The 24510-nt window shown below is 42.1% G+C and overlaps 2 protein-coding genes across 2 annotated transcripts; one reads left to right on the top strand and one right to left on the bottom strand.

Annotated features, from left to right (window-relative positions):
• The first annotated feature begins 314 nt into the window (after positions 1-314).
• LOC127956571 (uncharacterized) lies at positions 315-12889 on the top strand. The gene is made up of 6 exons (XM_052554603.1): positions 315-1030; positions 1117-1589; positions 1692-3013; positions 3158-3364; positions 3707-3865; positions 12728-12889. Exons 1-6 carry the CDS (start codon positions 315-317, stop codon positions 12887-12889), a joined length of 3039 nt encoding a protein of 1012 aa, XP_052410563.1.
• A 3646-nt stretch (positions 12890-16535) lies between these two features.
• On the bottom strand, positions 16536-22739 carry LOC127956212 (uncharacterized). The gene is made up of 4 exons (XM_052554000.1): positions 21827-22739; positions 20955-21007; positions 20775-20875; positions 16536-20540 (listed from the first exon to the last, which is right to left on the bottom strand). The coding sequence occupies exons 1-4, from the start codon at positions 22540-22542 to the stop codon at positions 18882-18884; spliced, it is 2529 nt and encodes an 842-aa protein (XP_052409960.1). The 5' UTR covers positions 22543-22739; the 3' UTR covers positions 16536-18881.
• Positions 22740-24510: the final 1771 nt, after the last annotated feature.

Raw genomic sequence — 24510 nt, 5'->3', positions numbered from 1 at the left:
TCTTTTCCCCCCCTCCCTCATTTCCTAGACCGGGCACCGGCATTTCCCAGAAGAGTTTTTGCACGGTCGCTGGCTCGCGCGTGGCTTCCTCCCCTCTCCGCTATCATCGCGGCCGCGCCGTTGAGCGCCCCCTGCCGGGTGTTTTTGCAAGGACATTTGAAGTCTCTTTTTCTGTTGGACATTTTTCCTAATTTCCCGGCCTGTTTTTGTTCATTGGAGGAAGTTTTTTCTTTTGAGGTTTTTGAATAAATTGGTCCTGCACCGTAACCTGCATCTGTGTCCAGTTGTGTTCCTGACAGAACGATCTGGCCAAGATGGACACAGCAGGTACAGACTCTGTCAGAACCGCAGTCACCCAGCAGGGTGTTCTTTTTGGCCAACACGAAGCCAGACTCACGAATACCACAAGGGAGATGGAGTTCTTAGCCAACCAAGTGGCTGAGTTGACCAACCGGATCCAAGAGCTGCAACGAGAGGCTCCTCGGGGTGGTGCAGTTCACCATCTTTCTCACCATGAGCCTGAGCCCCGATGCAATAACCCACCACCCTATGATGGGGACCCCAATTCCTGCCGGGCCTTCTTGTCCCAGTGTTCTGTGGTGTTTGCCTTGCAGCCACGCACATACGCACTTGAGATGTCCAAAGTGGCTTTTGTTTTGACTCTTCTGACCGGCAAGGCCAGAGACTGGGGAACCTCCGTCTGGGAGACCAAAGCTCCCTGTTGTGCTTCTTTTAAAGATTTCCGCCAGGAGATGGAGAGACTGTTCGACCGCTCTGCAAGAGGTCAGGAAGCGGCTGACCAGCTAGCACGGCTCCGTCAGGCGGGTCGCTCAGTGACGGACTATGCCATTCATTTTAAGACTCTTGCAGCGACCTGCGACTGGAATGAGGGGGCCTGTCGAGCTATGTTCCGTGCTGGGCTAGAGGATGATATCCAGGATGAGCTGGCCACTCAGGACCTGCCACGTGACTTTGACGATCTGGTTAACATGGCGTTGCGCATCGAGGGTCGCCTTCCTGTCTCTATTCAGTTTGGTGGTGTCCTTAACTCCTGTACAGCACTGGTCGACTCGGGAGCTGAGGGCAACTTTATGGACCTCTCTCTAGCCTCTCTAGCCTCTCTCTAGCCACCCGTTGGGGAATTCCTTCCATTCCTCTTCCCAAACCTATTCCTGCCCGTTCATTGAATGGCACTTTAATAACCACTGTCTCATATGCCACTCCCCCTGTTAATCTTATAGTCTCGGGCAATCACCGGGAGGTGACCACGCTGTACCTTCTTGAATCCCCGAGTGCTCCCATAGTTCTGGGGCACCCGTGGTTGGTGCAACATGGCCCTCACGTGGATTGGTCCAACAACTCTGTCCTGTCTTGGAGTAAGTTTTGTCTTGCGTCTTGTCTGGGTGCTGCCTCTTTTCCTGTGTCTGTGTGTCCTGTCTTGCAGGTGGAGGCTGCTGATTTGAAGGGGGTCCCGGTGGAGTACCACGACCTGTGCCAGGTGTTTAGTAAGTCCCGGGCCACCTCCTTACCTCCACATCGCCCTTATGACTGTGCCATCGAGCTCCTCCCAGGCACTTCTCCGCCCAAGGGTCACTTGTTTTCCCTTTCAGGCCCTGAAAGAGAGGCCATGGACAAATATATTAATGAATCCCTCAAAGCCGGTCTCATCCGACCCTCTTCATCTCCTGCAGGTGCTGGGTTCTTCTTTGTCAAGAAGAAGGACGGCTCCTTGCGTCCTTGTATAGATTATCGAGGCCTGAATGACATCACTATTAAAAACAGGTACCCCTTGCCTCTAATGTCATCTGCCTTTGAGTTATTGCAGGGAGCCAAGGTCTTCACCAAGCTAGACCTTCGGAATGCCTATCACCTTATTCGCATACGTGAGGGGGATGAGTGGAAGACAGCTTTCAACACACCTACGGGACACTTTGAGTACCGGGTCCTACCATTCGGTCTGACCAATGCCCCAGCTGTCTTCCAGGCCCTGGTTAATGACGTGTTGAGAGACATGGTGAATCGCTTTGTCTTCGTGTATCTTGATGATATCTTGATATTCTCCCCATCTCTGCAGGTACACACTCAGCATGTTCGCCAGGTGTTACAACGGCTGCTGGAGAACCAGCTCTATGTTAAGGCGGAGAAGTGCGTCTTCCATGCCCAGTCGGTTCCGTTCCTGGGGTTCGTTGTTTCTGCGGGGGAGATCAAAGCCGACCCCTGTAAGGTAAGGGCCGTTGCCGAGTGGCCAGCTCCTGACTCTCGTAAAGCTCTGCAGCGGTTCCTGGGGTTTGCCAACTTCTATCGGCGGTTCATCCGGAACTTTGGTCAGATTGCTGCACCTTTAACGGCACTCACCTCTCCCAAGGTACCGTTCAAGTGGAATACTGGGGCACAGGAGGCCTTTGATAGATTAAAGTCCCGTTTTATCTCTGCTCCTGTCTTGTCTATTCCAGACCCTGAACGGCAATTCATTGTTGAGGTGGATGCCTCCGATGTCGGAGTGGGCGCGGTCCTATCTCAGCGGTCGCACGAGGATGGAAAGGTGCATCCCTGCGCCTTCTTCTCCCACCGCCTGAGTCCCCCAGAACGGAATTACGACATAGGTAATCGGGAGTTGTTGGCGGTCAGGCTGGCTTTGGGGGAGTGGCGTCACTGGTTGGAGGGCGCGGCTCAGCCCTTCCTGGTCTGGACGGATCACAAGAACCTCGAGTATGTCCGTTCGGCCAGGAGGCTGACCTCTCGACAGGCTCGCTGGGCCCTCTTCTTTGGCCGGTTCAATTTCTCACTGTCTTACAGGCCCGGGTCAAAGAATGTTAAGCCCGATGCTCTTTCTCGTCTCTTCGAGGCTCCTGGGGGAGGGGAGTCAGCAGACACTATCTTGCCCAAAGGGGTGGTGGTGGCATCCCTCTCTTGGAACATCGAGAGACGAGTAGAGGAGGCCCTACTTAAGGGGCCTGTGCCGAAGGGGTGCCCAGTGGGTAATCTGTTTGTTCCCACCAAGTTGCGCTCTGAAGTCATCCAGTGGGGTCACTCATCCAGGCTAGTCTGTCATCCAGGAGTCCGGAGGTCGCTGGCTGCCATCCGTCAGCGATTCTGGTGGCCATCCATGGCCAAGGATGTCAGGCAGTTCATGGCTGCCTGCTCGGTGTGCGCTCAGAACAAGACTTCCAACGCGCCTCCCGTTGGTCTGCTCCACCCATTGCCCATCCCTTCCCGCCCCTGGTCACATTTGGACCTTGATTTTGTCACTGGCCTTCCGGAATCCAAGGGTAACACCGTCATTCTTACGGTGGTGGACCGTTTCTCTAAGGCGGCCCATTTCATTCCCCTTCCCAAGCTCCCCTCAGCCAAAGAGACTGCTAAGGTGATGGTTGATCATGTATTCCGGATTCATGGTCTTCCGGTCAACGTGGTCTCTGATAGGGGTCCCCAGTTTGTCTCTCGGTTTTGGAGGGAATTCTGTCGGCAGATCGGGGCCTCTACGAGTCTGTCTTCAGGATTCCATCCCCAGACCAACGGGCAGTCCGAGCGGGCAAACCAGGATTTGGAACGTTCTCTTCGCTGCCTGGCATCCCACAATCCCGGCTCCTGGTGTCAACAGCTGTCCTGGGTAGAATACGCCCATAACTCCCTTCCTGTTTCTGCCACAGGTATGTCCCCATTCCAGTGTTCTGTCGGTTAGCAACCTCCCTTGTTTCCCACACAGGAACCCGAGGCTGCGGTCCCGTCTGCTTTGGCCTTTGTCCGACGGTGTCGCCGCACCTGGAAGAGGGCCAAGGCGGCCTTGGCCCAGGCTAATAGGCGGACTAAAGCAGCGGCCGACCGTCACCGAACTCCTGCTCCCCGCTATGTGTGTGGTCAAAGGGTATGGCTCTCTACCAAGGACCTGCCTCTCAGGGTAGCCTCACGCAAGTTGGCACCCAGGTTCATTGGCCCATACCGGATCACGAAGGTCCTGAGTCCGGCGGCGGTGCAGCTCAAGCTCCCTACCACGCTTGGTCGGGTGCACCCTGTTTTCAATGTTTCCAGGGTTAAACCTGTGTTCTATTCCCCTCTTGTTCCATCTGCCCCAACCCCCCCTCCCCCCCGTCTAGTGGATGGCTCCCCGGTCTATACGGTGCGGAGGTTGCTAGATGTCCGACGTAGGGGTCGGGGCTTTCAATATCTTGTGGACTGGGAGGGCTATGGCCCAGAGGAGAGGAGCTGGGTTCCGGCCCGGGACATCTTGGATCGGACACTTGTCGAGGACTTCTACCGGCGACGAGGTGAGCCCCTTCCTGCGGCGCCTGGTGGCGTCCGTCGGAGGGGGGGTACTGTCATGTCCACTGTCTGATCACCCCGTTCTTGTGTGTGTGTGTGTGTGTTTCTGTATATGTCTGCATTTCGTGCGCACATGGTGTTTTGTTTTGGTTTTGATCGCTCGTCTTGCACCTATCTTTGGCGTTCCTCCCTCCCCCTCATTATCACAGTTTCCGTTTCTAATGGTTTGACCTCGCTCACCTGAATTCAATGTCTGTTCATCTCTTGCTCTTTTTATTCCCGTCTGTCGCGCCTATCGGTGCCAGATCGTTGTTCGGCAACAATCCCCGTGTATCCACTTTGTCTGATCCTGTCAAGCCGTGTTCTGTCGTGCCTCTGTTTGCTGCTATTGGTTTGTTTTGTTTTTCTTTTCCCCCCCTCCCTCATTTCCTAGACCGGGCACCGGCATTTCCCAGAAGAGTTTTTGCACGGTCGCTGGCTCGCGCGTGGCTTCCTCCCCTCTCCGCTATCATCGCGGCCGCGCCGTTGAGCGCCCCCTGCCGGGTGTTTTTGCAAGGACATTTGAAGTCTCTTTTTCTGTTGGACATTTTTCCTAATTTCCCGGCCTGTTTTTGTTCATTGGAGGAAGTTTTTTCTTTTGAGGTTTTTGAATAAATTGGTCCTGCACCGTAACCTGCATCTGTGTCCAGTTGTGTTCCTGACAACCAGCTGAAATACCTAATTAAACCTAGATGGTTTGCTGGTCTTGGATGTCCTGGTTTAAGCTGGTTTAAGCTGGTTTAAAAATCAAGAATTTGATATAGTGAGTTCTGAGTTCATATTAGGATCTAGAGACTTAAAAAAAATGCAAACCAAAGCACAGTTTGAGACTTTGCTGAGAACTCTAGAGGTGAAGCTAATGAGCCAATATCTGATATACAATCCTACTGAAATACATAATTTAACCAATCAAAGATAATTTGCTGGTCTTACCTGGTTTAGCTTGAATGACCAGTCAAAAAGTTCCTAAAACCAGACAAAAGGCCAAGCTGACCAGGCTGGGAGACCACAAAGCCATTTTAGAATCTTTTTTTGCAATAAAATGAGTGATGATGGCAAAGCTCAGATAGTCTAGCATAGCCAGACCTTCAGATTGGCAGCAGAAGGTATGGGAATCATGGCCAATTTGAATGGCCAAAGACTGCCCAGAAGGCCATATGACTGGCAGTTGAAGCAACCAATCATATTTCGTTTTGTGGCTTGTCGACTCCTGAAGTGTTTGCAATTTTGTGTTCTATATGCATCAGACGTTCAGCCAACTGTCCATGAGCATAATGTCTAGGGCTAAACCTATAGCTAAGATATCTTGTTTTTGGAAAAATCTGATGAAAAATATTTTAATTCATATTAGGATCTAGAGACTTTCCAATGCAAACCTATGAGACTTTGCCCGAAAAACTCTAGAGAAGAAGCAGATGAGCCCATTGTTGACATCGTTCCACTCTCCTTCATAGAGTCATCATGCTCCGCCTTTGATATTGTTTTGAAAATGTGGCCTCTAGAGTCAAAAACTTAGGCTACATATTGTGCCTTTAGACTGACCTAAAATGGATAGCTGGTCGTAGCTGGTCTAAGCTGTGCTGAAGTGCCCAGAACTGTTCTAAATCCAGCCAACAAACCAGCTTGTGCAGGCTGTAGACCACCAAACCACTTTAGGCTGGTTTAAGATGGATTTTTTCAGCTATATAATGAATGTCGATGGCATATCTCAGATAACTGCATTGGAGGAATTTTGATGAGAAATTAAATTTTACAACGTGATCTAGAGATTTTCTATTACAAACCTGAGCATAGTCTAGAGGAGATACAGTACATATGGGACTGGGTCTTTTTTTTTCCTGGAAAGTCACCATTTGCTCTTTATTTAATCTCAGTGCTGTCAACATTTGAACATTTGAGAAATTAAAAAGAAGTCATTTGTGATTTTGTCTCCCTTAAATTTTTAAACAAACTGTTTCCCATTCAGTTTTCAACACGCATTTGCGAGAAAAAGGCTCACTCTCCCATAATACATGGGTTCAATATCTGATGCTGTTTATTCTTTCTGCTGGTTTGGAGATGCAGATCGTTTGCATGCATTATCACTGCTCCATAACAGACCAGTACCCCACTGGGCCAAAGAGTCTAATTAATGAACCAAATGCCCACAAAATAGCGAAGCGATGTACACAAACACACACACACTGGAGTGTCTAAACAAAAGGACTATCAGGGTTGACTCCACAAGAATAATTTTGTCTGTTTTTGTGATGCTCTTTTAAAATCCAAGTGGTTGCTGAGAGGGTGTTAAGCTGTTCTGAATGGTTACTAGGTGTTGGTTGCTTTCTTTCTAGTATAGATATGGCTCAAGTCCCTCATTCTTTGTATGAAAATTTACTGGGTGGATTTTTTACAAAAGTAATGGCACACCTAAATAAGTGTCACAATTTGAGGCATCATGTTTGTGCAGGAAACTGTGAGCTCCCTTGGTTTAATATAGTACTATTCATGTATTCAATGAAGACAATGTAGTAATTTATAAGAGGTCACATTATTAGGGTTTCAATGTTGGAATCTTGGAACCCATCCTGACAAAGATAATATAGACCTAAATTTGCCAATCAATTTGACAAGCCAAAGGCACGTGGCTGAGATCTTCAGCACATATGAATTCTCTCAAAATGTCCAAAGGGAACAGAGATTATCCCTCTCAAGAAGTACATTTGCTCAGTAGCTTTAACCAAAAGGTGCCCTTCTGGGTATTTGTAGCTGATGGATCTTATTATAGTAATGTTGGCTTAAAAAAAAAAAAAAGTAGTAAAAGTAGTTTTTTATGCATTAGTTATGCCTTGTAATGCACCTCATACTGCATTTTACAAACTCATGAATAATAACACTTATCAATTCATCCTTAATCTATGCATTTTAAATTAGGTTATAATCATTTATGACAAGATATAATGTATTACAATGCACATTATGATTAATTAATAATTTAATACATTACATTATGTAATCTATTATACATAAAGGCTTTAATTAATGTATTACCAAAAACTCATATGGTTTTCAGTTACCATAAAACTGGCAAAAAAATTAAAAAAGATTCTTGCAAAAATCTTCACTTTGAAGGAGCACCCGAGACATTTCTATTGACCACAGTTTCACAGAGACTTAGGAAATGGACTATTTTGGCCACCCAGAAATCCCTAGCAATAAGGAAAGCACCTTTCACATTTTCTTCAGAGGACATAAAAATGTAGTTTCACTCGGATCTGAATGCATTTTAAACCTCATATGCTGTGGATCGTAGATGAAGGCAAACAGAGGGTTGTGAGCCGATGGAGCTGTTCCAGTCACGTTTATTAGCTGTTTGACATTCAGGCAGAGGCGATGGAGACGAGGGGGGTGGGGTAGCCTTGGAAACCCTCCGTATCACCACACATGTGAGCTGCCATTGGTGGAGTCTGTCCTGATGTGTTCGGGTGTCTCTGAGCGGCTGATAAGTATTCCTTGTGTCTGTGCATGAAGAAGGACATCCCTCCTCTCTCTCTCTCTCTCTCTCTCTCTCTCTCTTTCTCTTCCTCCCACTCCCCGAAAACACTGTGTCCCTGTTTAAGCAGGAATCCTTTTCCCCTCGCTGTGAGATGATGCCAGGTCCATTCCCGACGTCTCAAACGAATGTGGAGCGAATTCAATTTAACACACTTTACAGACAAACCGCCCTTTCTGGCGAATAGGTGTTTATTTTGGTCATTTTGGTATTGACTGAGAATGTTAAGGTGATCGAACCTGTTTTCTAAAATGCTAGGACAGGCATTGGCAAAATCACTTGTATGCTAATCCCATGTGTATGTCAATGTTAAATTCCGCAAAGCTCGATAGTGCTTCAGAGAGCTGGAGACTTGATTGATTTTGTTGTTTGACGGGACTCGGTCAACCTCTACATGCCCGTTTGTCCTCCCAAACACAAGCAGACCGAACCAAATGGGAATTATTCAAATGGAAACAACCTTCGTATTTGCAAATCAAGCTGAATCTGTCTTGCGCAGGCTGGCATGTTTCATTAGATTTTTCTGGGCTACAGCTGAATTGCATGGCTTTTCTTTTTTTCTTTTTTTTTTTTTTTTGATGGCTATATCGATTCAATGCAAAGACAGTCTCTATGGCAACCTATCAGGTCTGGAAGGGAGCTTTTCCGCCCCCTCATACACTTATGCCAGGCATAGGCCATGGAGACGTGATATGTGATGGCTCCTATAGATCTGTGACAGCTGTGAAAACCATCTGATTGGAAGACTTCCACTTCTGCCATCGTTATCTACCTGTACGGAATTCACCAACCGCTTTTACTTAAGAAAAGTACAAACAGTCTAGGGTACGCTTGTGTTGGCCTGTGTGACTGAATGTAAGTAAGTGTTTCTATGCAGTAATAAACAATGGTGGATGCAGCAGATCTGATTGTGTGTGCGTGTGTGTGACCCTGGACCACAAAACCACATTGCACAGGTATGCTTGTAGCAAGAGCCACAAATACATTATATGGGGCAAAATGATAAAAAAAAAAAAAAAAAAATGTTATGCCAAAAATGATTAGAATATTGAGTAAAGATCATGTTCCATTAAGCAATTTTGTAAATTTCCTACTATTAATATATATCAAAACTTAGTAATATTAGTAATATTTTGAGGACTTAATTTGGACATCTTTTAAGGGGGTTTTCTCAATATATTTATTTTTTTGCACTCTCAGATTCCAGATTTTCAAAAAAAAAAAAAAAAAAAAGTTATATCTTGGCCAAATATTGTCTGATCCTAATAACACATAAGACTGTGGTCCAATGACACATATACAGTTAATGTAATATTATTAACTGTAAAAAAAAAAAAATTGTGCTCATACTAGGCAATCTTAAGGGTTTAGTGTTTGACCCCCAAAGCCTGGTTCGTTTGACTAGTGTGGTCGCTCCGTTCAGCAGTCACTGGCTCGGTTGGAAGAGGTGGGCAAGAGCGTGGTTCAGTTATATATGGATCAGTGAGTGTGAACACTAACCGCACCAGAATGCAGATCTTCTCATAAGCCTACGTGCTGCATGACTGTGTGAATATTTCTGAGCGGCAAAAGCAATCGATTTGTAAAGCAATATATTGTGAGAGGGACTTGTGTTATCACGTCCCACACGGCAATATTTAAGAGGTTCCAATCAACTAAAGATGTTACAAACCTGCCTGGAAGAGGACGTGTGTGTACATCATCCTAATGCACGGTGAGGAGGAGAGTTTGAGTGGCCAAAGGCTCTCCAAGGATCACTGCTGGAGAATTGCAGAGATTAGTTGTGTCTTGGGGTCAGAAAGCCTAATAAAAAATGATCCTCGCTCATCCAGCATCCAACTCCAGCATGTTTTTCTGCCGGAGGTCCTGGACATCTTGTTCAGAAGCATGGGATCATGGATTCTATCAAATACCAACAGATAAAAAATCTAAACCCGACTGCCTCTGTCAGAAATCTTATAATGGGCCATAGTTGGATCTTCTATCAGGACAATAATCCAGAACACACATCAAATTCAACACAAAAATGGGTCACTGAGCACAAAATAAAGCTTCTGCCATGGCTGTCCCAGAAGTGTTTTTGACCGTTATCAGCTATAGCATAACACCAGCCGAGAGCACCAAACCACTTCAGCCTAGTTCAAGCTGTTTTTTTTTTTTTCTCTAGCAGTATATATCCACACATACATAAGCCGGTACACCATGTCCACATGAGCTGTAGGCAGTAATTCTCATGAGCTGACAGCTGCAGGCCGAGGTGCTGTTTGTCTAGCACGCCACTCAAGGTGAAATCAATCTCTGTGAAAAGCTGTGCAAGGAAATGTACGTTTTCCCCCTCATGCATAGCAAGCATAAAACCTCCACCAGAGCAATAAAAACAAGCCCACTGGTTTTAGTAATCAAGGCCAGGTTTTTTTTGTTTAGTTTTTTCAGTCAGGTGTAATTTGTGAGTACAATGGAAGCCGTGTGTGAGCGCCTCAGTGGAGGTGGAGTTCTAGCTGCCAGCGTTTGCAGAGGTGAAAGTCAGGGCTGTCGACTTTGTTTCACATCCTGTGGAAGCTGCGTGCCTCGTTTCCTCACCTCTCTGCTACCATTAAATGACTTGCTGAGGTGAAAAGAGTGGTGTTATTTTTTTTCTTTTTTTGTTAAACATGAGATCACTCATTCACACTTTCCACACAATTTTATTTGAGCTTCTGCTCTGTGAGGTTTGAAATGTGTCATCAACCTTCACAAAGAAGTACTGAGGTACAGATAGTTATGTGCATCTTCATGTATACCATTTTATAATGCGTACCATTTCAGATTATATTATATTATATTATTACTTTTTGGAGTATTTTTCATTACAAGAGGTAACACTATGGTACTTTGAACCATATATATATATATATGTCCATATATACATATGTATGTATATGTGTATGTCTATATGTATAGGTATATATTTTTTAACAATTATTAAATTATTTAACATTTAAGTAAATCATTGCATTTCATAATTATATTGTTATATTCTAAATTTATTATTATTATTATTTTATTAACATTTTATTATATATGCTATATTACTTTATATACATACATGTATAGATGGTAATAGAGCATGTGTTAATATGTGGTAATACTATGGTACTTTGAACCATATATATATAATATTTTCATAATTATTAAATTATTTATATTATTCATTTAATAATTGTATTATATTAAAGGTGCTGTAGGGAACTTTTGTAAAAAAAATATTTTTTACATATTTATTAAACCTGTCATTATGTCCTGACAGTAGAATATGAGACAGATAATCTGTGAAAAAATCAAGCTCCTCTGGCTCCTCCCAGTGGTCCTATTGCCATTTGCAGAAACTCCATCGCTCCCGGTAAAAAATAACCAATCAGAGCTGCGGTCCGTAACTTTGTTTGTGTTCAAAATGTAGAAAAATGTATATAATAAGCGAGTACACCATGAATCCATTTTCCAAACAGTGTTTTTAGCTTGTCCTGAATCACTAGGGTGCACCTATAATAAGTGTTTATATTCGGACTATTTTAGATTGCTTCGGGGGTACTGCGGCGGAGTAACCCAGTACCTTTGTGATTCTTCATAGACATAAACAGAGAGAAGTAGTTTCGGCTACAATGTTCTTCCGCAAGACGCAAGCAGTTCTGTTTACTAACCACTAGAGCGTCAAAAGTTCCCTACCGCAGCTTTAAATATCTTTATTATTATTATTATTATTATTATTATTATTATTATTATTATTATTATTATTATTATTATTATTATTAATATTAATATTATTATTATATACTATATTAGTGCGGTATAGTGCTGGTGCCAAATGGTAATACTAAGGTCCTTTGAACCATTCCATGGTACTACAATTCATGGACCATGGTATTTACCATCTTTCATTTACATATTTATAACATATTTATATATTTACACCCAAAATAACATGACAGTACAGCTTATTCTGGTGTATTTTCTATATTCAATACACTATTGCACAGCGACGTAGCAAACCTTTCTTGAGAAGATAAACCAACAACGGTTACTGGTTGGAGGATTTAAACTTTATTTAAACCGACACGTTTTGGCAGCCTAGTCAGAATTCCAACGAAGAAGACAATAAATGGTGTCATCGACATTAATTACCATTGCTGATGTAATCGCCAGCAACTTCAGCTTGTTTACAAGAAAACATGAAGCAGAAAAAACCCAATTCTGCACACTGGTCACCAGTGGAACATGTTGAGAAACACTGTCCTGACGTTTTCCGTATTCCACTGTTAGATGTTGCACTGAAATGCCTTCATGGTCTCATCTCTTTATTGCGTGTGGTGGTAACATAAGCAGCCTCAAAACCCTGTGATGTGACCCCATGTGAATCACTGGCCACATTCTCCATGCTGTATGGAATGGATGATGTTAGCAAATGTGTGTGTGCATCAGAAGAGGAAGCCAGACGTTTTGAGATCTTCTTTTCCGATTTTGTGTGAACAGACAGTCGTTGACGGCTGTGGGGACAAAATGCACAAGAATAATATCTCACACATAGCATCTCTGCACTTCATTATTACTGCGCGTGGCTTCTGCTGTCGGCATATGCTGAAAGTTTTTTTAGCCTGAATAAACATAGTGACGTTTCACAGCTCCCATGCAGAATGCATTGCTACCTAATTATTCTTTATTCCTGTATGTATTAAAATAAAGCCTGTTTTAATCGAATCTCAACCAGACGTCTCTTCAAAATATGCATTGGTTTACTTGCACCTACTTGTGTGTCCACCTACACCCCACACCAGATATACCCATCACAAACTAGCCATCATTATCCAACACACCTCCTCTTCATCTCCACAAACAAGTGTCTCGCTGGTCCCTTCCTTTCAGGCAGGACTCGGAGCCGAGCATCTGTGCTGCGTTCTTGCCTTCAGCAATGGGAATGACGGCAGAGGTTGTGTTTACGCCTGGTCTGAGCACTTGTCAGGCAGTAAACGCTGCAGTGGAGGAGATGGATGTCATGTTGAGGCCTATGTGTTTGACAGGGAGTGATAATAAAGCGTAATTCGATGGCTGTGGAGCTGAGCGTTGAGTTAGGCCTGGAGCAGGTGATTGAAAGCGCTGAGGCTCCAGCGGACGGAGGAGACACTTCCTCAATCCATTTGCAGCCTTCTTTAGCACCTTCAGATGTGTGTAGGTGTGTGTAGAGAGCTGTGACCCTAACGAAGCCATATATCACTGCAGTACACTTTTGCTTTCACTAACAATAAAAAGGTACTTTGGCATTACAATTATCATGGTGTTTTAGAAATGCATTTTGTTTATGGTGCCATGGTAATAGTCTTGGAAGTATTATGGAGTGAACAATGTTAACAATGCCAAAGTACTTTAGTTATCAGTAACCAAACCACCACCCCTTTCTCTTGCATACAAGCGTTTTTACAACGGTTCACTATTTTTGAACAAGAACATAGTAGTAAAAGGCACCTAATATAAAGTGAGAACTGGACTATATAGAATAAAACACCTCGTTATTTAGGTACAGGAAGAGAGTGAGTGTGTTACAGAAAGAGGACGGGAATAAAAGAGCATGACACACTGAGACATACTCATCTGACATTCACAATCTCACAGTGTACGTGTGTGTGTGAAAGAGAGACAGAGAATGAGACGGAACATTGAGAGTAGCGGGGGAGTGAAACTCTCTCGGAACAGTTGGGATGAATCATCCGGTTTTCACCTCTCTCCAAGTCTTGCAGTAAACTGTTCTTCTGGTAAAAAAAAAAAACAGTACACGGTAATGTTAACACGTGTTCTGATCAGGCGTGATGCGTCAAGTTTCCAGCTACAAGTAATGTGTCTCTTTACACTGGGAACATATCTGATGATAGATAGATAGATAGATAGATAGATAGATAGATAGATAGATAGATAGATAGATAGATAGATAGATAGATAGATAGATAGATAGATAGATAGATAGATAGATAGATAGATAGATAGATAGATAGATTTGTGAATTCTAATGCAGATGTCTGAAACAATATATTGTTGTTTTGATCCCATGTCCCAAAACTTGAACCGTGCATCAACCGCTAACACACAGCTCCAACGCTTTCCTAACATTTCATTCATCTTGGCACTTCACTAATTGGTATAGACTGCTGCCGAGGTATCTGGGGTCGCGGTACACGCACACTGCTGATTGCATTCTGTTGTGAACTCACAGATGACTAATTACCATGAAAACAAACTGAAGTGATTGGCTCAGGATGAGTGGCTGTCCAGACTGGCCCTGTGACAAACCGCAGGAGGAAAAAGAATGAGTGAGAGAGAGAGAGAGAGAGAGAGAGGGAGAGAGCAACGCAGGTCAACCCCTGTCTTCTCGCATTGAGCACAAGACGACACCTCATCGTGATTCATCCACTGGAGCCAGCGCCACCAGGGCACCACAGAAGCCCCTAGGTGTCCATGGACACACTTCTCTACAACACTTCTCCTCCCTCACTATCTCTCTCTTTCGTCTTTTATTCATTCTTAGCTCTGACCTCAAGGAGTTCAGATGGTTTTGGATCTGTGTGACAGACAAGCTTCAGTTGAGTAACTGATAGTACAAAGTGAATAGAGACTTAATGGGTAAGAAGCATCATGAGATAATTTATGTCTGTTTTCATCAATTTGAAGTCTGAATGCAGATTCCGAATCTATTAAATGCTTTATCCTAATATTTACCCTGCTAAAAAAGTTTTTAAAAACCAGTTTCATCAGACTGCAATCCTGAATCTAGAGATGTTAAGATTTTAAAGTTTACCCTGCTGCTAAGGTCATCTTAAAACAGTCATGGGTGCGTTTCCCAAAATCAACTATGGTCGCAAGTTCCATGGTTACCAATAGAGCTCAATGGAAAAAATGACCAAAGTTAGCCAATAATGCTTTTGGGAAACACACCCCTGGTCTATTATGGTTTTAGCTGGTTGTCTATCAGGTCTCCCATTTAGCTCCCTCCTGATTAGCTGGAAAGCCCCCATAACTTCTCTAAAACCTGCCAACGAGTCCAGCTAATACCAGCAGTCCAGTTTAAGCCAGTTTAAAATGTTTTCTTTCCATGTTATAACTCCTCTGTCAATTTAATCAGATTTCAACCCTTAATCTTAACATTTTAAGATATATTTTAAGATTTAAACTGCTGACAAGGTCATGAACCAGCCTAAGATGGTCCTACTGGTCTTAGCTAGTTTATAATGATCTTAGATGGTCACCCATCTAGTTTCCCAATCTGATTGGCTGAAAAGTGCCCCAAACCTCTCTAAAACATGGAGACCAGCTAAGACCAGTGAAACAATTTAGGCAGGTTTAAGATGTTTTTCCCGGTGTTATGTTGAGATCTGTAGCACCTTTGTCAGTCAGATTGCAACTGCAAAGAGATTTTGCTCTGTTGAATCAAATTAGTCAGATCCTAAACTTTCTTAAACTGACTAAGATGTTTTGCTGGTCTTAACTGGTCTGGTTAAGTGGTTTTAGAGGTTTTTTTGTTCAGTTATGACCTACCTTCTCAAGCCACATTATGGCTTTTTATTCTGATTGCAGTATTAGTCAAATTATTAATGAATCATTAGAGTGCATGTAAACTTAGCAACGGTGGTTATTTATCAAAAGTTGTGTTATTGTGAATAGCATGAAGGGACAGTCGTTTAACTTGATTGCTTCTGCAGTTTCCAGTTTCTGCAGAGTCTGCAGAACGCCGCTCTACATCCTCTTGATAACATACATAACACTATATAAATGTGTACAGGGAGGGATGAGGTTACTTGGCAAGCTCACACGTAACCCAGAGAGGGAGAGAGAGAGAGATTAGAGAGCGTTAGGAGCTATGTGTGATCCGTCCTCAGGAGCTTGGGATGTTTCAATAATGATGTATGAGCACTTGGCCTCCTGGGATACCCAGGATGTAACCCAGATTCTGTGCTTGGACGTGCGAGAAGACAGATGACTGTGTTGTGTGCTTTATATGTTTTATGTGTGTGTGCGTGTGTTTATATGAGAAAGCAAGACAGGTCTCAGTGGTATGTGCTGCCATCATGTGTCAGGGAGCCTGCTCTGTTTTACCAATGAGCTAATGCTAGCTTTTCTGTCCCCAAAACAAACATATTCAGTCAGTAATTGTTTATATTACGATGTTCTACGTGGCAGCTTCATTTCATTGGCTTTCACTCACTGCTGCCTGAGTGTTTGACCCAGCTCAATCTGTCACAGTGAATGCTTTATTCCAGTTTGAGCTGTCAGGAGTAAAAGTGCTGCTGTTGCTCCATCTAGTGGCTGCAACCCTACTTTGTCCATAAAATAAGTAAAAAAAAAAAAAAGATATGTATAATAAAATGCAAAAATAAAATAAAATAAAATATTGTACTTAAAAAATAAAGTGCAAATAAATTTGAAAGAAACAACAACAACACACATAAATAAAAAAGGCACAAACTACATACAAAAAAGAAAGTACAAATAAAATACAAACAAATTATAAAATAAAAAGAAAGTACAAAATGAAAATACTAATAAAAATGAAATTAAAATAAATAAGAAAATTATAAAAAAATTAAAGGTGCTTCAGATAAAATAAAAATATAATACAAAAATAAAAATAATAAAAAATTATTTTATAAAAGTTAAAATCTTAATAAAAATATAATATGGCTTTCAGTGATTTAGATTGAAATTAACTTTAATTTTGATAAGGGTATGTTTGTTCATGAAGTTGGCACAAAATTTGACATTACATGCAGATTGGTATAGCTCACCAACATTTAGAATCAGCTTTAAGATGCTTGTACTTTCAGAAAGAACGAAAGAGAAAAAGGAAAGGGTGCCAACACGTAAGACATAATTAACTGCAAAGCAGGCATGCATGAAACATCTGAAGTATTCACGCCTCGGAAAAAAATCCCTCATGTGATCGCAGCAACATTTATCGCGTGGCCTACGTGTCTTTCATCTGGGAGTGGGGTTTGGGAATATCGTGTTCCTCCTCTTCACTTTCATAACAAACTGTGCTGAGCTCAATGGAAACACACAGGAAAGACTCAATGATCCTGTTTGTTTTGAAGTTGGTCAATGCAAACTGCATTTTAAAACCGCAAATGGTGCATATTCTTATTTTTTTCAGCAGTGTAAGCATATATAATAGGACAAGTATTCATTGAGTTCACTATAGTATTTTACCCCTATTCAGTCTTATATCTTATGTGTGAATAAATACGTATATAATTCTTAGCTTCGTAATTATAAGGGTTTTAGTGCTCTTAATAATAGTTACATACATTTTGAACAGAGGCATTAAGAACAGTACAACTATGAATGTCTGCACTTTCTTTACAGCACAAGCTGGACATGAGGTCAGCAGCCAAACATCGAAAGGTCAGAGTCATAGTAGACTGGATCATATGACTGCAGCAACACACACACACACACACACACATCTCTATTACACACTCACATATAAACAGAGATAATGCATTTGCCCACAACTAAAACAAGCACATGCGAAGACCAACACACTGGCAAATTCAATAAACAGTGTCGTATATCAGCTCAAAATGATGAGTCTGTCTCACTAAATACCCATAATCTAGTTCAACGAGGCGTAGAAATCGTGCCATTCTTTTGAGCCCAAGCACACCATGTATCTATGTAAATTAGGCTCATTATAGATTTCACATATGGACTACTTTTATGATTCTTTATGATGTTTTAATGGCATTTTAAAGCTTAAGTCTCCATTTGTTGTAATTGCATGGAGAAGAGCTTGCAAACTCATTTTGCGTTTCACCACACATGATTGTGAGTAAATGAGGGGATTTTCACTTGTGCATAAACTGTTTTTGAGGCTTTTAAGTATAAATTACTTTGAGTTATGTTCACAGATCAGAAGGTCGAGAAGCCCTGTCCGTTCTCCAGCCCTCGTATCTCTCTCTCTCTCTCTTCTGGGAACAGAGATATGATGGGATTGGCAGGAAATGTCACGTCAGTCACACACATCCCCAAAGAGACATGAAATGCAGCTGTGTCCTCAGTGCATTCAATGTGCTTTTGTATGAACCCAGTAACACATTACATGAAGGTACAGCACCAGTCAAAGGTTTGGACTGAATATTGTTCATTGTGACACTTTTTAATACTAAGGCTCATGAAGAAAAAATATTTTGGATACAGTCACAATTAAACTGTGCTTAGGTGTATGCATTTGTTTGCAAAAAATGTCACACTTTATTTTAAGGTGCAGTTCTCGCTTAGTTTAGTATTACATTAAAAGACTCCTGTTTTAAAAGGGACTTTTAATGGGAACAAAACTGAAAAAAGAAAAATGCCTCTTAAAACCTAATTTTGTCAAGTGATTTTGGGCCCGTAGAATCACTTCATGTCACTTTTTGTTTCGTCTCAATTAACTCCTAATTTGCTGCTTATTAATATAGTCAGTGAGGTAGTCAAATTTATGTATTGTTTAGGATTAGGGATGTATTGTAGAATATGCTCATGCAGAATATGTGCTTTATAAGTACTAATAAACAGCCAATATGTTAATAATAGACTTGCTAATTAGCAACTAGTTAATATTGAGAATTGGTCCCTGAACTAAAGTGTTACACCAAAAATATTTGGTGTAATTTTCCAGTTAAAATATCTAAAAATCTTTAAAACAAGATAAGTTTTCTTAAGAAGGAACAATGCATGACATTAAGACTGTTATATATAATGTATATCTTGGAGATATATCTGTGAAAGCAGTTGTTGCCTTTGACATTATCAGAATGTTTTGCCATTTAATTATATCATAAAATTGGATTAGCACTAAATTAGAGTTTAGTATGATATTAAAAGACTTCTGTTTCAAATGGGACTTTTAATGGAAACACAAGTGACAAGAAAGAAAGAAACAAAAATGCCCTACTAAATCTCATGTTATCAAGTGATTTTGGGCCCATAGAATCACTTTTCATTTCAGCGTCACACATAACTTGCTCAGAACCTTTCAAGAACATCCTGTCCGGTGTCAGTCCACATCGACAGCCCCGTCCAGACACTGCTTCATACCCTGGCTGCACCACCAGCACAGAGAAAACAGATAGAGGGCCATGCAGGCCGGCAGGTTGTACAGATACGCCATTATGAAGATCACAAACAGAAGAGCATACACAAGACCCTTGGTCGTGTGACCCAGCGAGCAGAATTCTCTCAACAGCCTACTGCTGTTGCCGCCCACCCAGGACAGGTGAATGCTGGGTAATGGCGTGGAGAGTTCATCCTCTCCGTCCAATTTCTGGGGTTCTTGAACGTTTCTGAGGGTCTTCCCAAGCTCAAAGTCCTCCTCTGCAGAAGATTCCTTTGCAGACGCTGACCGAAGGAGGTGCCTGGATGGGTCAGTGCTAACTGTTGGATAGGTAGGTATGTGGGTAGGGGCAAACTCTTTCTTTTCTCCATCTGTGCAATTGTCACCCACTTCTCGTGAGTCCTCTATAAGCGCTTCTGAATGCATTTCATTCTCTTCAACACTAGCAGCTTCTATAGTCGTCTCATTCAGTCGCTCCTTCATTTTAAGTCCTTCGCTTGCCCTAAAATGCCTCTTTTTTTCGTTTTTCAGTAGCTTTGTATTATCTTTGTTAAAACTCTTGCTCGACGTGCATAATTCGTTCTCATTAAATGCCTTGCCTTGTATTTCTGCGCTGTGATCCGTAGTTGTCTCATCTTGTCCTTTTCTACCGCTTTCCGTGTCCTCTTCATGTAGTTCTCTACAGAACGCCCTCATTTCCACCTGCTCCTCGCTAGCATCTTTATTTATATCCTTCCATTCTGAAGAAGATCCCTCGGCCTGTCTATTTGCGAGTGGCACGTCCATGATCCCCGTAAATGTCAGGGTGCCTTTGACCGCTCTGTGTGTGTTTTCTTTAACCTTTGAGGTGTCGGAGCTGCCTGTGCATTCTTCAGGTGAGATTACATCTCCGGCTTCTGAATTCTGAGTCTCGGTGTCATGCGCGGTTTGAGTTTCGTCCCTAGGGTTAGCTTTGGTCGTGTCTTGACTCAAAGAACCGCTTGTGGGCTCCGATCCCTGGGTAGAACATGGTAGGGTAGTAGCCCTTGGCTCTTTCACTGGTTGGTAATCCACAACCTGATCTCTAGAAGGATTTGTGATGAGATCCTTTGATTGCTCTATTGGAACAGATTGGATAGTTTCCATTAGTATCCTGTCAGTAGACTCTTCACCGTGGTCTTCCTCAGCTCTCTTGTCCTCCGTTGGGACTAAAACTTCTGACTTTGGAGGAACACATACTTGGTGCTGCATATCAGTGCTGTTAAGAAAAGTTTCCCAGGCCTCAGAAGCAGATATGGCTAGGTGATCTTCAACCTGATGTCTTGTTTTACTACAGACATCTGGAGGGTTTGCTTGGGGGGGTGTTGTTGTGGTACTGCCCCAATCCAGAGAAGGCAAAGGGACCTGGTGGTACATAAGTATTGGTGGTGTGTCCATACTGCATCCTTGTCGGCTGTGGACAACTGGCAAGTCAGTTCTGTTTGGTATAGACAGCTTTGGGATGGATGTTGTACTTTCATCTGTGTTGGAATTACATCCCAACTGGGTTTCCATTGCTCCCTGAGCGAAGTAGTCCTTCACGCGAGCCAAACGAGCAGCTTGACGTTTCCTACGACGATCCACCTGTCAAAAAAGAGCCATGGCATGTTTGTAACAAGAGTCACTTATTCAGTGGAATATAATGTTATAAAATGCATCAATTTCTTCTTACTTATAAGTTACTGCTTTGCATTTAAAGAGATTGTTCCCACAATAACGTTGTATATTTATCAGTAAACCACAAACCGGCAAACCCCGCCCCAAACCACGGGCGAACTACCTCTCTAAATGTTGTTTTCTCTGCACCTCTGACCCTACCAGAGATTTGCAGCAGTCCTTAAGGGATTTGCAGGAATTGATTCCTGCTTCTTTCTCTGGTTTGTTCTCCCTGGTATGCCCGGTCTTGGGTGTGACTTGTTCTGGAAAAAACAAACAAACCTCAGACTGGTCTTCAGAATCGAAGTTCCTCATTCCCAGATCTCCACATAAGAAACCCACCTGAGATGTCACCACTCTCCTCTGCAGGTGTCGCCTCCGAGTAGGTCTTTTTACTGTAAATATAAGGCAGGCTTTCAATTACACTCACCGACCATATGTTCAAACATACAATCTCTCAAAACAGAGTGCTTGATTGGACAACCAGAGAAATACATCTAGTTTTATTGGGAAATGAAGTCTACATTTGAGTTTTCTGACACTGCATATAGACAGCAGATCAGCTGAAACATATTTTAGCCCAGAAAGATAGCAAGGGTATCATAACAATAGTACACGTGACAGCAGTGGTTCAACCGTAACATTATGAAGCTACGAGTATATTTTTTCTGCACAAAGAAAACAAAAATAGTGACTTTTTCCAGCAATTTCTTCTCTTCCATGTTACGTTTATCCGTGTGCATTCCTCTGCTTGCAAACAAGCACATCTGGGTTCTACATCAGACCGGCTGTGTGATCAGCAAAACTCTCGTGAACGTGCATCGACTGACACGGAAGAGAAGAAATGGCTGAATGAAGTCACTCTTTTTGTTTTCTCGGATGGTTGAACCCTTGATGTCACATGGACTGTTTTATCGATGTCCTTATTATCTTTCTGGGCCTTGAACATGCTAGTTACATTGCTGTCTGTGGAGGGTCAGAAAGCGCTCTGATTTAATAAAAAATATCTTAATTTGTGATCTAAAGATGAACAAAGGTGAGTAATTTAATGACCGAATTTTCATTTTTGGGGGAACTATCCTTTTAAGACTAGAAGTGTGATTACTTGGTAAAAGTAGCAACACATCTGAGTTATACACCAAAGTTCACATCCCTAAACACTTAGTATGAGTAATAGAGATGCTTCTAGTGTGTGTTTCTGCAGTGTTCCCCACCTGATTGTTTTAAGGCAGCTCCTGATACCTTTTTGGTTACTCTCCTCTACCAACTTCTCCTTTCCACTCTCTTTCTCTTTCAGATCACTTTTTCTTCGTCTTTGGTGGCAGAAGACAATGTAGTTCGTCCCTCCATTGTTGGCCCAGAACGTACCAACAGCAGTTTCGTACCTCAGACAGAACTCCACCCGCAACCCTTCGACCTGGAACGGAGGCATCAACGCGAGGTGGAATGAGAAACAGTCGGCCTCGCCATCGCTGGACCCGGGCATGTACTCTGCCAGCAGGTCGAAGTGGCTCTGCCAGCCGTCCAGAGTGACACGGACGTAGACGGCCTTGTAGAAGCAGAGATTAAGCACACGAACCATGCCCCGGATCGTGGTGGATCCAGGGAGCAGTTCGATGCGCTCCAGTTCCAGCTTCTGCTGCTGAAGCCTCACCTCCATGTCCTGGTGCAACCCTGGGACATTGAAGAGGCATGAGATGTAATATTCCCCACCCTCTCTCCCATCTGCATCCAGCCTTGATGAATCCCGGTTGTTGTACTCCTTCACAGAAACCAGGTCCAGACCGAAGGCATCCGCAAATGACACCTTTCTTCGTATGGCTACCAGTGGGGGCTCGGGTTCCACCTCCTCAGATTCATCTCCAGAGCATCCTTCTAATGCCCTGTCCACCGTTTTCTCCAATTGTACATTTGTCTTGTTGTTTTTCATTGTCTAGTGACTATATATTGGAGGCTGTAGGTTGCAGGAGACCATGGAGAGTACAAGCTCTTCCCCAGACAAGCCTGGGTAATGCTGGATGGGTAAAGTCTGAGAGTACAACACCAACCGGCTGAAACCGTCACTTATAACGTGACTAGGCACAGAGCGTCAGGTTGCAGCTGAACATTGTGTAGTTGCCAGGCTTAAAAATAGCTGCGGGTGCTACCCAACTATGCTGGTCTTCCTGGTCACCAGTGTCTGGTCGACGTGGGACACTTCGATGTGTTCATGTCATCTGCTGAACTCTGCTGAACCTGGTAGCTTCGATTAAATGCTTTTGAATTATATATGTGTATGTGTTACGAAAAAACACAATGCTTCTGTTTGGAAATGTAGAAGAGAGTTGTCAGGTGGGAAATTGACTTAATGGGCAATATCAAAGTCACTATAAGTTTTAAATGCTTCTGGTTTTTTCCCTGCATATTGGTTTCAAACACCTAGATGAAACTGCCTACAGAATAAAGACACATTTTTGTGAATTCTGTTCTTCAAACTAAGTTTTGCAGTGTTTTTTTTATGTCTGCTTCAAGTGAGCACAATAATAACCACACTGCCATTACATTCAAATGATATAATGATAACATGTCAGGTTGAGATTTTTTTTCTTTCTTTTTTTTTCTTTTCTTCTTTTTACAGTTTATATAAATCATTCAATTATTTTTTCTTCTGGCCAAAATTTTTATTTTATTGTTTATGTTTTAACTGTGTTTTTTATTTTTATCTTATTAGTTATACTGTTTTAATTTAGTTGAAAAGACCTTCGGTCTGTAATATATTTTAAATGCACATTAAGATGGCTTTTATTACATTCAGATATTATCTCATATTTCAGAACTAAAGCATTTTATCAAATAATTATCAGTGATCAGTAGGTTCCCATTGTGACAACTTACCCTGTTGTGACAACCTGCTCTGCCATTGCACATAGTGTCACACAAGATCAGTTTGTGTCCAATAAACTGTATGTTTTATATACTGTAGCCAAGAGATGAAGGACTGAAATTATTTTTTTACTGCATTAATTTATAAAAATGTAAACCTTTTATTTTATTTATATGTGCTTTTGTCCTTTATTGTATAGTTATTTATTCAATATAGATCTTTGTGAGTTGTGAATTCCAGAAAACTGGGTTTGCTTTCAGTGTTTTTGTGCACTTTCACAGCTGACCACTAGGTGGGAGTATCTAACCAAAGTTGTGTGCACACTGTTTCAAGACTCAAAAGTGAATTCCAAAACATTCCAGTAGGTGGCAGCAAACCCTTATGTTTCACGCAGTCTTCTCAAAACGATTTTCCTCCCTTAAAATCCTAATAGAAAATGCACGTTTTTGATTTCTTTGTGATAAAACTCATGAAATGGTGCATTTTCTTAATTAAATCTTTTATTTAAATGGCATGCATGTGGTGAAACGAAGGCATCAAATATTCTATTTCTGATCAATTAACACAACATTCCTAACACCTCTGCAGACATCTGGCAGATATTTGTTGTCAGATTTTGGAAGTGTTAAAATGTTATAATAAAACTAAGTGAAAATCTGCTATATAGTGCATTTATATAAATATGCATGAACAATATTTTGATGATTTTCAAATAAATATATCCATCCTTTATACAAATTTCATATTTAATACAGGTAGTTTTTGATACCACAATAGGTAATGAAGATAGTAAATTCAGACAGAGGCAAGAATAATTAATTCACAAAGGGAGACTTGTGATTTTATCAATCTTTGATCCAAATATAATTTTCCCCGTTTTATTCATTTGAAAATTTCAAGGCAGTAGCACACAGTTACAGTTCACATACGATGCATAAATCACCATTACAGTATGTGTATCAACCAAAGAGCTACAGTAATTCAAACACGTAAATGTTCAAAAGCAAACATTATTTCACAACATATGTTGATAAC

This window comes from Carassius gibelio, chromosome B4 (assembly GCF_023724105.1).
Source record: "Carassius gibelio isolate Cgi1373 ecotype wild population from Czech Republic chromosome B4, carGib1.2-hapl.c, whole genome shotgun sequence".
Taxonomy (NCBI): domain Eukaryota; kingdom Metazoa; phylum Chordata; class Actinopteri; order Cypriniformes; family Cyprinidae; genus Carassius; species Carassius gibelio.
The sequence above is the reverse complement of the archived record's forward strand: the minus strand, read 5'-3'. Positions and strand labels throughout refer to the sequence as shown.